At 39.2% G+C, this 16,270-nt stretch overlaps 1 protein-coding gene across 2 annotated transcripts in view; it reads left to right on the top strand.

Annotated features, from left to right (window-relative positions):
* Window positions 1–15,750, top strand: part of LOC136254518 (uncharacterized) — a 47,795-nt gene extending 32,045 nt beyond the window's left edge. Inside the window, exons 6-8 of one of the 2 annotated variants that reach the window (XR_010700534.1) lie at window positions 8,161–8,208; window positions 15,384–15,448; window positions 15,584–15,750. Coding sequence is in view for 1 of the 2 variants with exons in the window: in XM_066047240.1 (XP_065903312.1) it covers window positions 8,161–8,208; window positions 15,584–15,675 (140 nt within the window). In the remaining variant the exon portion in view is untranslated. The remainder of the gene's footprint in view (window positions 1–8,160; window positions 8,209–15,383; window positions 15,449–15,583) is intronic. The other variant, XM_066047240.1, reaches the window with a different exon arrangement.
* Window positions 15,751–16,270: the final 520 nt, after the last annotated feature.

Raw genomic sequence — 16,270 nt, 5'->3', positions numbered from 1 at the left:
AGCGTTTTTGGCGTGTTTCTTCCCAGTGACTCAGATACAAGCCTCAAAGAGCTTGTTTCACTCGAAAAAACTACTAAAAGTTCAATAAAACATCTATACAACCAGTAACTTTAAAAATCGCTTCCACAGGACCTAGATATTTTAGTTATTTAGCCACTTGTGTTGAAATTATAAGGATTCAGTAATCTGTTAGTCTGGTTTTTGGCGGCCCGTTTTTATAAAACATTGCTCTATTGTAGACCACGCACCCAAGAGCAGTCGCTGTTCTGTAGTAAAAACAAACAAGCACAATTGTATTGCTAGCACAACACAGTTGTTGAAATTATTTATCCCTGCTTGGTTTAAAGCAAGTTTTGTAATTTGTTCCACCCACGCATTTTAAACTATTCCGTAACCTTAATAATAGTTGCACACAAAATCGAACATACAGACTAACAGACTTCTGATACTTGCTTACATACAACATACAGCATATATGACAACCATGTAACCAACTAGGAAAACAAAGCAAATGATTACTGGAAGCAATCCGGATATAGGCATACAGCCTAGCTTAGTTATCCCTGGCAATGTGATTTTGCCAGCCCATCCAATAACAGCAACATCTAGTAACTCAGCCTCAGTCATCCTGAGGCTGTGGATGCAGCATTCCAAAGCCCTGCAGCTGAGTCACTGTCTTATAAATATGCTTTAAAAACCTTTTACCTTTATCAAGGTAGTTAGTTAATTAGTTAAGTAAATTGTAGCATTTCATTGTTTGCTAATTATGGAATTGTTCGACTGCTCTATTAGATTATTCAATTGTTTTGTGGAATAATCCAGCAACACTACAATTCAAAGAGTGCAAAGAAGCATGTTTTGGTGACATTTAGTTAGACAATGACTCGGAGCTTTTATTAGCCATTTTCTATTGGTCATTTCCATTCCCATCCATACCCGCTTTAGTCCCAAGAATTTGGCCGTGTATTGTGTAGACTATAGTTAACTACGTATACAATGGCTCGCTAGGTATATATTATTGCTACTGCTGTAGATAGATTGATTTATAACTTCTGTAGATAGATTGGTTTATAACTTCTGTAGATAGATTGGTTTATAACTTCTGTAGATAGATTGGTTTATAACTTCTACAGTTGTATATATCGGAGTGTGAGGTAAGTTGTCACGTGATCGGACAATCATTGTCCGACTTAAATTTGTGTGCTAGGACAAATGCCTTGTATGCTTGGTAAATGTCCATTGACCGACCGTTATAATCCCCTCTGGTCTCCAAGATAATTTAATATTATACTGCAAGTGAAATTTATGAATTTCAATCAATTACAAAATCATCCTATTATTCCAGAATTATTTCTGATTTATTTTACCACTTATTATTCCCAAAATTATTTTGGCTTATTCTGCAGGTCCCTAATATGTGTAATATGTACTGTAGTGGTCAAAAAAGTTCCTGTTGCATTGCATTTGCATTGTGTTCTCTAATGGTACGTTTGCATTGCATCTGTGTTCTGTTTGCATTACATCTGAGTTTCATTTAAGTTGCGTCTGCTTTCCAGCTTCCATGGGGTTTTAGGCTTACCAGTTACGGAGCATTGAAGGAAGGCTGGGCACTAACTAATAAATCAATTAAACACATAATTCAACAGCATGATGGTCTATGTATCAGGTTAACAATCATATAGCTATTGTTTTTGTATCTGTGCATTCCTATGATTTAGATTTGTTGAAAGTGCCTATAGTGACCAGCCAGGAAAGTCTACTGAGTGACCAATGTTGGACTGAAAAATATCACACGCACACACACACACACACACACACACACACACACACACACACACACACACACACACATACACACACACGCATGCACGCGCACACACACACAAACATTATAAAACAATTTGCACAGCATAGCTATTTATCAAAAGTTTATTAAGCGATTCGTTCACTGACAGGCTATGACTGTGCTCAAAAGTGTACGAGGCAGCTGAGTTAGTCATTAACTATAATACTCAGGATATATCCATAAGGGTTGCCTTGAGTTACAAAATGATTAAGCAAAAGCATTAAGTTAGAGCCCAAACTGCTGAATCAGTAAGCATGGCTGTGGGGGGTTTAAATGGTGAGTGTTTGTTTTGTGAAGTGTTGTGGCAGAGCCGCTACTCGGCTACCTAATAGGAGTTTTCTCATACTGATGTTAGTGTATACAGTACATTAAATAAATATTTCTAGCTACATGAAAATGAAGAGTTTCGTCTTTGGCCAGCAGGTTAGGCAGTTAGCTGTAATTCCTCTTCCCTTCGCCGCTGCTGGCAAAGTAAGCTGTGGATGTCTAGCTGGGTAAAAAGAAATAAATACACATGGGTTAGAAGCAGCTACCTGTATATAAAAACTATATGTACAGTAGCCATCAGATAGTGTACAAGCTAGGCATATTTTGTTTGTAAACACCATTCGCTTCCTATTAGGCAGATTACAGCTAAGTAGATAAGGCTGTTATTATCAATGACTAAGCCTACATTGTACTGTTGTAGTTTGATGGAGGTTTGTACCACTGTATACTCCTTTTTGCTATTGATGCGGTTGTGCTCCGTTTGCGTTGCATTTGCATTCTCTAAGCAGAACATTTGCATTTTTAAAAACACTTTTTTTACCACTACTGTATGTAGGTGTTGGTGTGTGCGTGCATACGTGCGTGTATTGTATATGCGTGTTAAACCATTGTTAAGTAAGTACGGAAGAAATGATTGATGTGGTCATGTTATAAGTGAGCTGGAAATGAAAGAAACTGTCTTGCATATCATGCCATCACTTACAATGGGTGTTTAAATGTATGTTTTACAGAGGAACTTACAGTCTAATGTTGAGCATTTGGATAAGTGAATTGTTGAAATATAATCCAATTCCCACATATACATGTACTGTACATGTATGTTAGAACTTATTTGTATACTCTAATTGAACAAACATCATTTATTGAAATAGTCTAATTGAGCAGTCACAATAATCAATTCAGTCGAACAAATGGTTGGATAACCAAAAACCTAATGTATTACAGCTTCATAAACATTCTTCTTTTAAAAGCTTTTACTTGGACACAATAATTTTCTCAAAAGAATTCGAAAAGTCATGTACACAGCATAAGGCACCATAAGTCACATCCTATTGGCGTCATTACATCATTGTATGACCGGTAACATACATGTAATTCACACTTTGTACATGTGGTCATTATCTCCAGTGCTACAATTGGTACTAAAGTTACTATTATGCTTGTTATCATAAAGCAATTGAAAAGTAGTGACATGGCAAGTCATGCACCAAAATATGGAGTGATTTCTGGTTTGTAGAAATTTAGCTCAAGCTGTTGTGTTATCCAGCTGAGTGTTCACTGATTGGCCATAGCGAGTATAACAATCATCCGTAAGTCATAGAATGATAATGGCACTTGTGTAGTTCATGGCACAATAAAGCACCTAAAATGCACAACTACAGTATTCTAGTCCTATGTTAATCTTATCATGAAATGACAGGTTTTGCACAAATATCGCCCATTAAACAGCATCCATAAATTTATGCATTGATGTGGAAATTACACAACTTAAGGTGATATACAATTTTCAGTCCCTTGCACCAGAGGCATAGCCAGAACCTGAGCTACCCAGGTCCATGCCCCTAGGTGGCATGTATTTAGACTTTGGTTAGAAAGCTTACCATATTGAGATACCCTTATAGAGAATTCACCCTAATACAACAGTCAAATCAATGTATCAAGACACACAGTAGTGTGTCGTGCGGCCAAGAAAGCCGGCGACTATATTGACAGGAAGAAAGAAAACAGCTTTTTCACACGTGCATAGCTCCATGGCCCCTTCTCCAAAGCACACCATTTTTGCATTATAGCTGTCCCTCAGGTAGGGTACGCCACATAGTAAATTTGATTAAATTCGCAACAGGAATTTGCGAGATAGGGGTGTTCAAAGTTTTGTTTTAATTTCTTTGTTTTTTTCTTCTTATGCCATACAGGGGCTTCGATTTCTTTTTGCACAGTTTGCAAAAATTGCTATAAAATACAAACGTATAACTCGATTGCCTCGATCTTTGGCACAAATGAAGAGCATGTAATGGTGGATTCACGTACCAAGTTTTCTGTAAATCTGAGGAATATTCAAGGAGTTATGAACATTTATTCACGTAAAAACAGATCAAACTTCTGTCACAGCTGCAGGGTAAACTGAGTATAGAAATAACTTGAAAATTGGTGTGTAGATAGGCTGATCATTGTAGCAGTGCCTTTTGATAGTTTGAATAGTGATAGAGTTACAGTGACAAAGTTATAAAGCAAAAACCAAGCAAGTGTAAAATCGCGGAATCAAGATACTCTAATAGAGCAGTCACCGCGGGGTAAAAAAGGTGTGCAAAAAATGTTGGAAAAACCCTTACCGCAGTTTGAACCAGGGACCTCCATACCTAACACCTGCATCCTTAACCACTGAACCACTACTACCTTGGCTGATCACTTCACTTAATTTCTGCTTTATAAATGAAATTTCTCTGCTTATAATCACATAGTGATTTAATTTGCCATACATTAGTCCCAATAGTAGGAGTGCAATTAAGGCTACGGTACAGTCACAGACAATCATTCAAAATTTTGAATGCCTATCGTTACTTTTTGAGAAGCCCATAAAACCAGGCTAGCAGCGTGAAAAGTTTTAAATGAAGGTGAAGCCCTTCATATTTAATGTTTTTATGTAGCTACAGTGTAGTTTGAGGCAGGTGGAACACTACAATTTGTTGTAGTAACACAAATAAGCCAGCCCGTACATAGTCTCGTGCCCAGCCGGGCTCACGCTAATGCGCAAACACCGTCTGGTGACAATGCTCGAGTTTCTTGGGCCCGGAAGTGCGATCCAGCCAAAATATTGGCTGGCCAATCAGAATCAAGGAGTTGCATAATCATTTTAAAACAGTGAAAAAACCATTCGAAAATGGGTAGGAATAAAGTAAAACTCAGAATAGGGAATTTACTAGTTGCGATCTCTTCATTCATTGTATTAGTAGAGGACACGTTTCATTTCTGGTTAAACGTCGAGTCACAATTCATACAGTGAGATCGGAAAAACAACTTGACAACAAACATCTTGGACAACCTATTTTTTTTATAGGTGAGTAACTTCTGATAAAATGGCTTTAAATAGTCTGCTTTTTCGTCTACTTCCAATACATTCATGCGATTATGCAACTCGTCGATTCTGATTGGCCAGCCAATATTTTGGCTGGATCGCACTTCCGGGCCCAAGAAACTTGAGCATTGTCACCAGACGGTGTTTGCGCATTAGCGCGAGCCCGGCTGGGCACGAGACTAGCCCGTACATTGCTCAGCTCCAGCTGTCACTACCATGTTTTTCCGCCGCCAAATACAGCAAAAGCTGTAGGCTCTATTGGCATTTCTGGGGTATAGTGATACTGTATATTAAATTTATTAGGTCCTGTGGAAGCGTTTTTGGCATGTTTCTTCCCAGTGACTCAGATACAAGCCTTCAAAGAGCTTGTTTCACTCGAAAAAGTACTAAAAGTTCAATAAAACATCTATACAACCAGTAACTTAAAAAATCGCTTCCACAGGACCTAGATATTTTAGTTGTTTAGTAACTTGTGTTGAAATTATAAGGATTCAGTAATCTGTTAGTCTGGTTTTCGGTGGCGCGTTTTTATTAAACATCACTCTATTGTGGACCACACACCCAAGAACAGTCGTTGTTCTGTAGTAAAAACAAACAAGCACAATTAGTTGTATTGCTAACACAACACAGTTTTTGAAATTATTTATCCCTGCTTGGTTTAAAGCAGGTTTTGTAATTTGTTCCGCCCACGCATTTTAAACTATTCCGTAACCTTCATCCCAAATCACATGGCCTTGTTTCTGTAATTGCACTGTAAAGTAGCCAATGAAATAGCAGAATAACAGAAGCCTTTTAAGTGCAACAAGAAAGTGATAATAAATAGCCAATCAAATAAGCTGACAATAGAAGCCTTTTAGTGCAACATATGTAGACATTTTAAGTAGCCAATCAGAATTACTGACACGTGAAGCCTTTTAAGTGCAACAACAAATGATGTGATACAAAGAAGGATGATGCAATCACCTGGTAGAAGTTAATGGCCACATAGAACTGGATAGATATGTACTACACAGACCATGAAGGGTGGTCACTATGTGATTAGTAGGCAATCACACACATTTTCGTGCAATTATTCCATAATTGTACTCGTAACAGCCAAAATTGCACTTGGCTTCGCCTTGTGCAATTTTGACTGTTACTCATACAATTATTCCCTAATTGCACTCAAATGTGTGTGATTACCTATACTAATCAAACATTTGTAACTTCATGGATCTACCAATAGAAGTACTAGATTGTTCTAGAATATTCTACGTATGTTCTATTAGAAGTCCTCAAAAAAATGTGCACTCTATTAGAGTATTACATTAATATTATCAAATATTGAATTAAATCATGCAATGAAATACATTTATAAGTCTGTCTTCAATAATCATCATTATATCTGCATAGAAAAGAAGAAATGTGAGTAAAAACAAACCTCAAAGTCAACCATAGGCTGGTTTCGGGGTTTTATAAAGTACAGAAATATGTGAAATCCACACAAATACAATCAAGCTGTGAAAAAATGGTGCAGCCTTAAAAAGCCTAGGTGAAAAAGTTGTGAAATCAAAGGTGGTGGCCAAGAAATGGCTACAATGATGTTAATGCTAAAAAAATTTTAATAATGGCTGTGTACATTGTTAAAATTTATTAGCATTAACATCATTGCAGCCATTTCTTGGCCACCACCTTTGATTTCACAACTTTTCCCACCCAGGTTTCACCATTTTTTCACAGCTTGGCTGTTTTTGTGTGGTTGTAACAAACTGCTGAAATCATTCTAAATTCAATCTCAGAGGTATAAGCATATCTAGGAGACACTGCTAGGAGGGCTGAGGGGGCAAGAAGCTATAGGATAAAATCCACTAATAGGAGAAGAATGGAACTCTATACAGTGGAACCTCAGTTATCCGGACCTCACTTACAGTGTATCTGGATTCTCAGTTAACCGAACTACGGAAATAACTGCTCTATTAGAGTTCTATTAGAACAGTTGCTCTATTAGAGCGACTGTTCTAGTAGGGTAGTTGATAATACTGATAATTTAAAAAAAAATCTTTATACACTTATACACAGCTTCAGAGATATGGACTTTTCAGACTTATGGATCACCCCTGGTCCCAAGGGGTTCGGATAACTGAGGTTCCACTGTAGTACACAAGTTATATTTATTTACATAACTTTGTCTGGTGTAGCTGGATGAATAAGGACATACACTTTCCATAAGACTCTAGTTGAATATCTTCTGAGAATTTTTTTAAAATTAGGCCTCTTAGGTTTGCATGCTTTGCAAAGCATATAAAATAGTAAACATAAGGTAGTTTTGTAATAATTTACACAAAAAAAAATTGTAGGTTAATGGCTTTAGAATTGTGACTGTTCTATTAGAGTAGTGACTGCTCTATTAGAATATCTCGATCTTTAGCACAAAAATTCAAACTTATTTGTCTCATTTTCTTCACAGTGTATACGGTTTATAATTGTAAAGTGCATTTATAACTGTTATCTTCTATTTGCCTGTTGGCTTTCTGTACTTCTGAATACAGTGCGAATGCTGATTCCTGTTTCTGGTGCCAATATAGTCCTGTAAGTCCAAGAGAGGCGACAGAGGGGCCGGAGGGGAAAGCCCCCTGGTCCCCTCTCAGATCCGCCTATGCTCAGAGGGTCTAATTTTCTGGAGGAGCATGCTCCCAGACTCCAATCTTGGTATGTTTCACATGCTAGTGTGCTTCACACACCAAGGTATGCCTTCCCTCTAGTATTACCTAGCTGTAATGTTATGTAGTGACATCACCAAAAGTCTGGCTATGCACATGCACTTCATTTTTGGCAGCTATTTATGTGCAACTAGTGATGCATACAATAGGACATTTGTATTATAGATATTATTACACAAACCGTGTAAATGAATAATTATGTACTGTAAGTATATTTTATATTTAGGCACAATAAGGCATTCACCCTTATATACTTGTGTTTAATTACATTAAAGGAAAACAAAGGCCTGCCAAGGATGATTCCCAAAGTCCAAGGAAGAAAGGTCGTTCTAAATAACTACTTAACTGTTCTGTATGACATCCACATATAGGCACATTGCATACTCCTTGTATGGTTTTCAGAGATTGTCAGGATACATGCATACTGGTGTATTAAGATATTTAAGTATAAGTGAAATTTGTGTATTATGCAGGGATAGAGAACAGTACTCCAAAGTGAGGGGGCAAAGTCTATGTGGTGAATGTGTAGTATGTAGAACTAACTAACTAACTAATTAACTAATGTAATTAACTTATAACACTTACAATTAAACCTTTCCATTTCTCAAGGCTTTAGGTATAAACCTAGGGGAGGCAATAGCTAACCCAGGGCACAGCCCCCCCCCCCCCCCCCCCCCTGTATGCATGTGTGACACAATCATTGTAACTATATGACATCATCACATAACTACATAACATTACATCATGTACCATATAAAACCTTGCAATGACTGTACATTGTTAAGTCTGGCATTTATACATTGATTAACCTGTTGTGGAAGATTTGTTATTCAATCGGGTCTTACATTGGTAGCAGAAGACAGTTGCAAGCAGCTATGACGACGACAAACGGTGCAAAACATGTCAGTTTACCAAGACTCTTTTCAGAAGGAGACCCGACAGAATGGTTTAAACGCTATGAAATTTGTTGTACTGCAAACGATTGGAGCGACAAGCTCAAGGCAAAAAAGTTGCCAACATTACTAGAAGGAGAGGCGTTAGCTACTTGGCTAGAATTAACAGCTGAACAGCAAGCAAGCTATGCAGATGCGAAAGCAAAAATGGTAGAGAGATTAGCTCCCGTCCAGTTCGTCTCGACGGATGACTTTCATCGTAGGCACTTGCTACCTGGTGAATCACTGTCAGTATTTGTGCACGAATTGAAAAAGTTGGTAGAGCAGGCCATGCCTAAGACCGACGCTCCAACACGCCAGCAGCTATTAATCCACCAGTTTCTGACAGGCCTTCCTAGCGTAGTGAGCAAGCAACTACGAGCGGTGGGAGAAATTGATGATTTGGAAAAACTCATTCAGCGTGCAAAGTTATTGATGATGATCGATGCTCAAGCAAGTGGGAAGCCAGAGGAAAAGTCAGCAGCTGTTCAACAACCACTCGGCCAAATGGAAGCCCTAACGGAGCAGGTCGCCTCCCTGACTGAACAGGTGGCAGCTATTAATTTGCGGTACTCTCGCCAGCCAGCCAGACTCCTGTGCTTTCACTGTAATCAACCGGGTCACGTACAGCGTAACTGTCCTCTAAGATCCAGACGATGCTACACCTGTGGAAAAATGGGACACCTTGCTAAGGAGTGCCGCTCGGGAAACGGCCAAGGGGCGTCCCACACGGGCTGGGGACGTCCCTGAATTCAGTGAGCCCTTTGTGTAATAATTGTGATGTTCGTAATAATATTCATAATATAGTTGTAGCAGCAATTAGAACAGATGGTTCTATAGTTGATGGGGTGTTAGAGAACACAGTAGTTAAGTTAATGATTGATTCTGGGTCATCAATCTCATTAGTTACAAGAAACCTAACATCTGGTCGCAAACTAAGCACAGCCCCACCGGGGTTACGAATAGTTTCAGCAGCTGGTGATCCCATTTCGATTCTAGGACAGATAACTATGTCCATCCAACTAGGAGACGTAAAAGCTGCCCACCCGTTTATTGTTGTACAGTCCCTAATTGCCCCTGTAATTCTAGGGATAGATTTTATGCAAAACACGGCTTGGTATTAGACTTTACCACTACACCTGTCACAGTCAGCAACCAATTAAGCAGTGTCCGATGTCAGCCTGGTACTTGACATGGCACAGAAGGTTAAAATGAAAATTTCTGCCATAGCAGCTGTGTCCCAGTCATCAGAAGAGGCCATAGAGGATTGTGCAGTGCCTATCTTTACAGCATCTCCAACCTATGAGATGCCAGCTTGTAATGATCCTCACTTATCATCACTAATGAATGTACACAGAGACTTATTTAGGACTATTCCAGGTAAAACCATGGTGACAGAGCATTTTATACCAACCAATGGCAACCCTGTTAAGGTACCTCCCCGCCGAATACCTGTTAATTATCGAGATGAGGTACAACGCCAAATAAACACTATGCTAGAACAGGGAATAATCGAACCCAGCTCCAGCCCATGGATGGCTCCGGCTGTATTTGTAAGGAAAAAGAATGGAGAAATAAGATTATTTGTCGATTACCGGGAGCTTAACAAAAGAACTATCAAAGACGCATACCCACTCCCGAGGCCAGATGAAGTTCAGGATAGGCTTATGGGGTCTACAGTCTTTTCTACCTTAGACCTTCGCAGTGGTTACTGGCAACTGCCGGTTCATGGTAATGATCAACCAAAAACAGCATTTTGTCTAGGGCCAGGGTTTGGTCTTTTTCAGTTTTGCAGAATGCTCTTCGAACTTTCAGGAGCCCCCTCGTCATTCCAACGACTCATGAACACTATTTGTAGTGATCTACCATTTGTCACTACTTATTTAGACGATCTCCTTGTTCATTCCAAAACCACAGAGGAACATGCAAAACACCTCACACTTCTGTTTCAACGCATGTCTAATGCAGGTTTAACATTTCGAGGTAGTAAGTGTCATATTGGGTTGTCCTCTGTAACTTACTTAGGCCATGTCTTTTCATCGACAGGTATGTCCCCAGACCCAGAGAAGGTGTCAGCCATTCGTACCTGGGCCACACCAGCAGATGTTAGTCCACTTAGAAGTTTCCTGGGATTGGCATCCTATTATCGACGTTATATTCACCAATTTGCAGACATTGCAGCACCATTGTACCAACTAACAAACAAGGGTACACCTTTTGCATGGGACCAGTCATGTGAACTGGCATTTGCCAGATTGAAGAACGTACTTATGTGTGCCCCTATTCTTAAGTATCCTGACTTTTCCGCAACTGCTAAAACTTTCCAGCTGTACACTGATGCTAGCGCTGTAGGTATTGGTGCCATACTAGAACAAAGTGGCCATGTAGTTGCTTACACCAGTAGATCTTTGTCGGGATCTGAAAAGAACTATAGTGTTATACAGAAAGAATGTTTAGCTGTGGTGCATGCTTTGAAACAATTCAGGCATTATTTATTAGGTAGAAAGTTTTCAGTTGTCACCGATCATACCCCTTTACAGTGGCTGTCATCCCAAAAAATGGAAGGCCTACTTGCGCGATGGGCTTTAGCGATACAAGAATATGACTATACTATTGCATACAGAAAGGGGCTAGAGAATGGCAATGCTGATGCACTGTCACGAAAGGACTACCAGGATCTAGATCACACCACTGCTGCCACTACTCAAATTTCTCTGCTCACTGACCAACTAATTCAACAGCAACGTGATGACCCTGTTATGTGCCACATCAAAAAAGCACTTTGTGATGGTCATTCCAGTCAACCTCAAGCTTCCAGATGGCGCCAATATCCACTTTCCCGTTATAGACAGTTGTGGTCTCAATTGTGCTTACATGATGGCATCGTATGTCGAAAGTACACCCCATCACCTTCTTTAACTCCTGTGTTGGTTCCTTTGATTCCAGAATCATGCCGTGCCACTATGTTGTCTGAACATCACGACTCTGTATCCGCAGCCCACTTAGGCATTGAAAAAACTACAGCTAGAATCCGCCAAGTTGGGTATTGGGTAGGGATGCTAAATGACATAGATAAATACTGCAGGGAATGCACAGTTTGTCAGCGTACAAAGCCCGCACTGCCAACGAATGCTCCTCTCACTAACGTGCCCATTGGCAAGCCTTGGGAAATGGTGGCAGTGGATATCCTTGAAGTCCCAATCTCACGATATACCAATCGTTACTTGCTAGTAATCCAAGACTACATGACCAAGTGGGCCGAAGTAATTCCCTTACCTAACCAGACTGCAGAACGTATTACTAAGGAGCTAATTAAAGTGTTCAGTAGGTATGGCATCCCAGATATTCTTCATTCCGATCAAGGCAGGAATTTCGAAAGTACAATTTTGCGACAGACTCTTGATGCTTTTGGTGTAACAAAGACGCGTACCACAGCTTATCATCCTGCGGGTGATGGCTTAGTGGAACGGTTTAACTGCTCTCTTCTTCAAATGCTTCGGGCTTTTGTCAATCAAGGTGATTGGGAACAGTACCTGCCATTAGTACTCTATGCATATCGCACAGCAGTACATTCTTCCACAGGTGTTTCACCCTTCGAACTAATGTTTGGCAGATGTGCACACAAACCCTCTCTTACAACAAAAACTGGTTATGATGTAACCTCATACAAACATCAATTATTGGATAAACTTTCACAGATGTATGATTTTGTTGAAGTACACAATGTTCAAGCAAGCAACAAACAAAAACAATATTTTGATGAACATACTTCACTCAGAAACTTTAAACAGGGTGATCCTGTGTGGTTGTCGATTCCAACGGCAGGAAAACTGGACGCTAGATGGGAAGGACAGTGGAGTGTAAAATCAGTAGTGAGTCCTACAACTTATACCATCAGTGATGGAAATAGATCAAGGACTGTACACATCAATAAACTGAGGCCAAGACTTCAAGCTTCTAACACCTCAACTTTAACTGCACCACCACAACAAGAAGTTTGGACACCCCCATCAATAGAACATCATGTTGTTGAAAATGATTTGTCAGGACCACGGTACCCTACTCGAGCCAGACGACCATCAGACCGCTACCATCCCTAATGACAGAAACACTTGCTAACACTGGGAGGGGCGAATGTAGTATGTAGAACTAACTAATTAACTAATGTAATTAACTTGTAACACTTATGCATGTGTGACACAATCATTGTAACTATATGACATCATCACATAACTACATAACATTACATCATGTACCATATAAAACCTTGCAATGACTGTACATTGTTGAGTCTGGCATTTATACATTGATTAACCTGTTGTGGAAGATTTGTTATTCGATTGGGTCTTACAAATGTTATTTGGGAGTAAAAAATTTGAATGGTTTGAGATTAAATTTGCATAGCATTTTCAGTGATACACACGTGTGTACCTGTACTCTAGACCAAAGTCATATCTAGCCTTTTAAGCCCTGACAGAAGAAAATTCATTGGAAAGGGAGGGTGTTATTTGCACACATTGAACTGAGCCCTCAAAAACATTCAATAACTTTGTTCTTGACACCTTTACTGTCATCACTAATCATCTACCAGTTGACTGTGTCATTTACCTCGAGCAATAATTCACTTTTCTTTTTCAGCCCAAAATATGTACAAAAAATGTCTGATTAAACTTCTTTGCATTTTCTTATGCAAATTTTGCAGAGAGATTGTTCATTTTCCTTTCCATAAGTACAGGACACGCTCCCTTTTACCTCAAAAGAATTCACTACTAAGCTAGATATGCCATTTTCGGTTGTTTTATGCCCATATAGCCCATTGTGAAAGTCATTCATCACATAGCATGGTAAGTACTGTATATTAGGAGATTTGAATTTTTCTGGCCAAAAATATCACCCAAAAACCAACTTCACAATACCATCCTGGTGCCTTGGCAGTATTGGTTAGATGTAATCAAGCCAAAAGTGCCTTCAGCATGACCCTAAACGCTTCCAATAGGTAGCTACAATTTTTTTTATTATTATTCAATGGAATTTTCTGCCTGCCTGCCTGCCTGCCTGCCTGCCTGCCTGCCTGCCTGCCTGCCTGCCTGCCTGCCTGCCTGCCTGCCTGCCTGCCTGCCTGCCTGCCTGCCTGCCTGCCTGCCTGCCTGCCTGCCTGCCTGCCTGCCTGCCTGCCTGCCTGCCTGCCTGCCTGCCTGACTGCCTGCCTGCCTGCCTGCCTGCCTGCCTGCCTTTCCTATAATCTTCAATAATGTATTCGCCTTATTAATGCCAGGAAATCATACTGAGGCATTAATTTTCTGCATTGACATTCCTTAAAGGAGCATATTTAGATTCCACAAAACTATTTGAAGCACTTAAGCCACTGTAGGTGGAGTAGATACATGTAGCTACACTTATAAATCGCTGCTGGGCCCTAGACAATTGAAACATGCTGCCTTACATTTAACAATCAAAGCACAACATGACCATAGCCTTTAATGATCTAGCTACAATAAGCTATAGTTTTGCTGTAGAAAACTAGACATGGCAAACCACATTCCTTAATATATTGTATAACTCACTTGAGACATCAGGGAAATCAAGATACTCTAATTAAGCAGTCACAGCCACACTTGTTTATCATACATAGTTATTATATATTATTCAAGGTATTGAGTATACTAGTACACTACTAGTATTTTAAAAAAATAATCTAAATTTAAAAACAATGCCAAAGTAGGGACCTTCCCACTGAGCTATGCTGTAATACCATCATTCATCTCTTGTTTCACTACTTTTTGTTGCATAGATCCCTACTTCATTTTTAAATTTACAATACTAGTTTGTTTAGTTTTTTGTTGTAGCATAGCTAGCTACAATGTAACTTGTGTAGAATATCATACACAACTGTTGTATTAGAGTGACTATTGTATTAGAGTATATCTCGAGTCAGCCAAGAGGTGTGCAGCTAGCTAGACCAATAAGGGGTGAGGTCATTTTGTTTACTGTTAAGTAAACAGCTAGATTGTTAAGAGGTGTGGTCTCCATACTCTATCGCTATTAGTCCACCTAGACCTTTAATCGATGGGAGTGGTCGCAAACAGGATCCGAATCGTAAACTTGAGTCTTATAGTAGTGTCAGGACGAAGCGCTTCTGAAATCCAGCTCTGAAATAATTCTGTGGTGTCTATATATGTTACTGAAAGAAAGTGTTGATACAGAAAATTAATGTCTCAATATTGTTCCGTTGGATGAAGAAGAAGACAAGCAGCCTGATTGAAGATAAAGGAAAAGACAAGGCGCAGAGGGCCTACACCTGTCGGAACCCCAAAAGGCACATCCCACTGGTGAGTTTGTTATTGTGGCATAAAATGTGGCCATGCGCTGCTTTGTTTGGCCTCTAGCCTTGCGACTGGTCAGTGAGTGAGGCAGTGAGACTAAAATTCAAGTTTTGGCGATTTTTAAAAAATTCTATATCCGGCCACCTGTAAGTGTTTTGTTATATTTAATTAATGCTGTTTTATATATTATATGGACTAGTACTATCCCGTAAAGGTGATTTTCATCATGTAAAATGTCTCTAGGATGATTTTTGAAGGCAGAATTTTGGGTGGCGCACTACATTTTCAAGGCAATCCCTACTTAAACGGTACTACCATACTGTTTGATCATTTGCTATACATGATTTAAAATGTTCTACACTATTACGCTATGCCATGAAAGGTCCATGATGCATTCACCATGTGCTTATAACATGTTCATACATATTTGTCCATCACTGTAGAACCAGGAAAAGTGAGCCGTAAAAGAAAAAATGAAGATGGTAAAGATCATGGAACAAAAAAGCCCCGTACTGATGTAATAATTATTGATTAATAAATTGTTGAATGTAAATATCTTGTGCATTATTATTCAGGTATTTTTACATTTTTGTGAAAAAATTCTCCAGTATTTACTGAGCACCTTTTAATTGTTTATTACTAAGAAGATGAGTGCATTACCAAAAAAGCCAAGCTGTCAAAAAAGGGTGCAGCCTTAAGGTGAAAAATATATGTGAAATACAAGTTTGCTGCTAAGAAATGGCTGTGATGATAAGTAAATGGAAAAAAAATTAATAACGACAATTCAGATGAATTTGTTGTTGAGTCCTAGTGAAACTTGGAGGAAGCAACACTAAGTCACCTGAATTGTCGTTAAAACTTTGCTATTACCTACCATCACAGCCATTTCTTGGCTGCCAACTTGGATTTCACTTTTTTTTCACCATGGATTTTAGGGGCCACACCCTTTTATTTACAGCTTGGCGGTTTTAGATTAGATATCACTTTTTGTATTTGTATACTCCAAAGTAGGCCTTAGGCCAGCCTGTCCGAACAGAAATGACAACTACAGTGTATACTACTGTAAACCAGGAAAAATTCACTATCAAAAATTTTTTGTCGGCTCCATCAACAAATATTAAAATGACAAA

This window comes from Dysidea avara, chromosome 4 (genome assembly GCF_963678975.1).
Source record: "Dysidea avara chromosome 4, odDysAvar1.4, whole genome shotgun sequence".
Classification (NCBI taxonomy): domain Eukaryota; kingdom Metazoa; phylum Porifera; class Demospongiae; order Dictyoceratida; family Dysideidae; genus Dysidea; species Dysidea avara.
The sequence above is the reverse complement of the archived record's forward strand: the minus strand, read 5'-3'. Positions and strand labels throughout refer to the sequence as shown.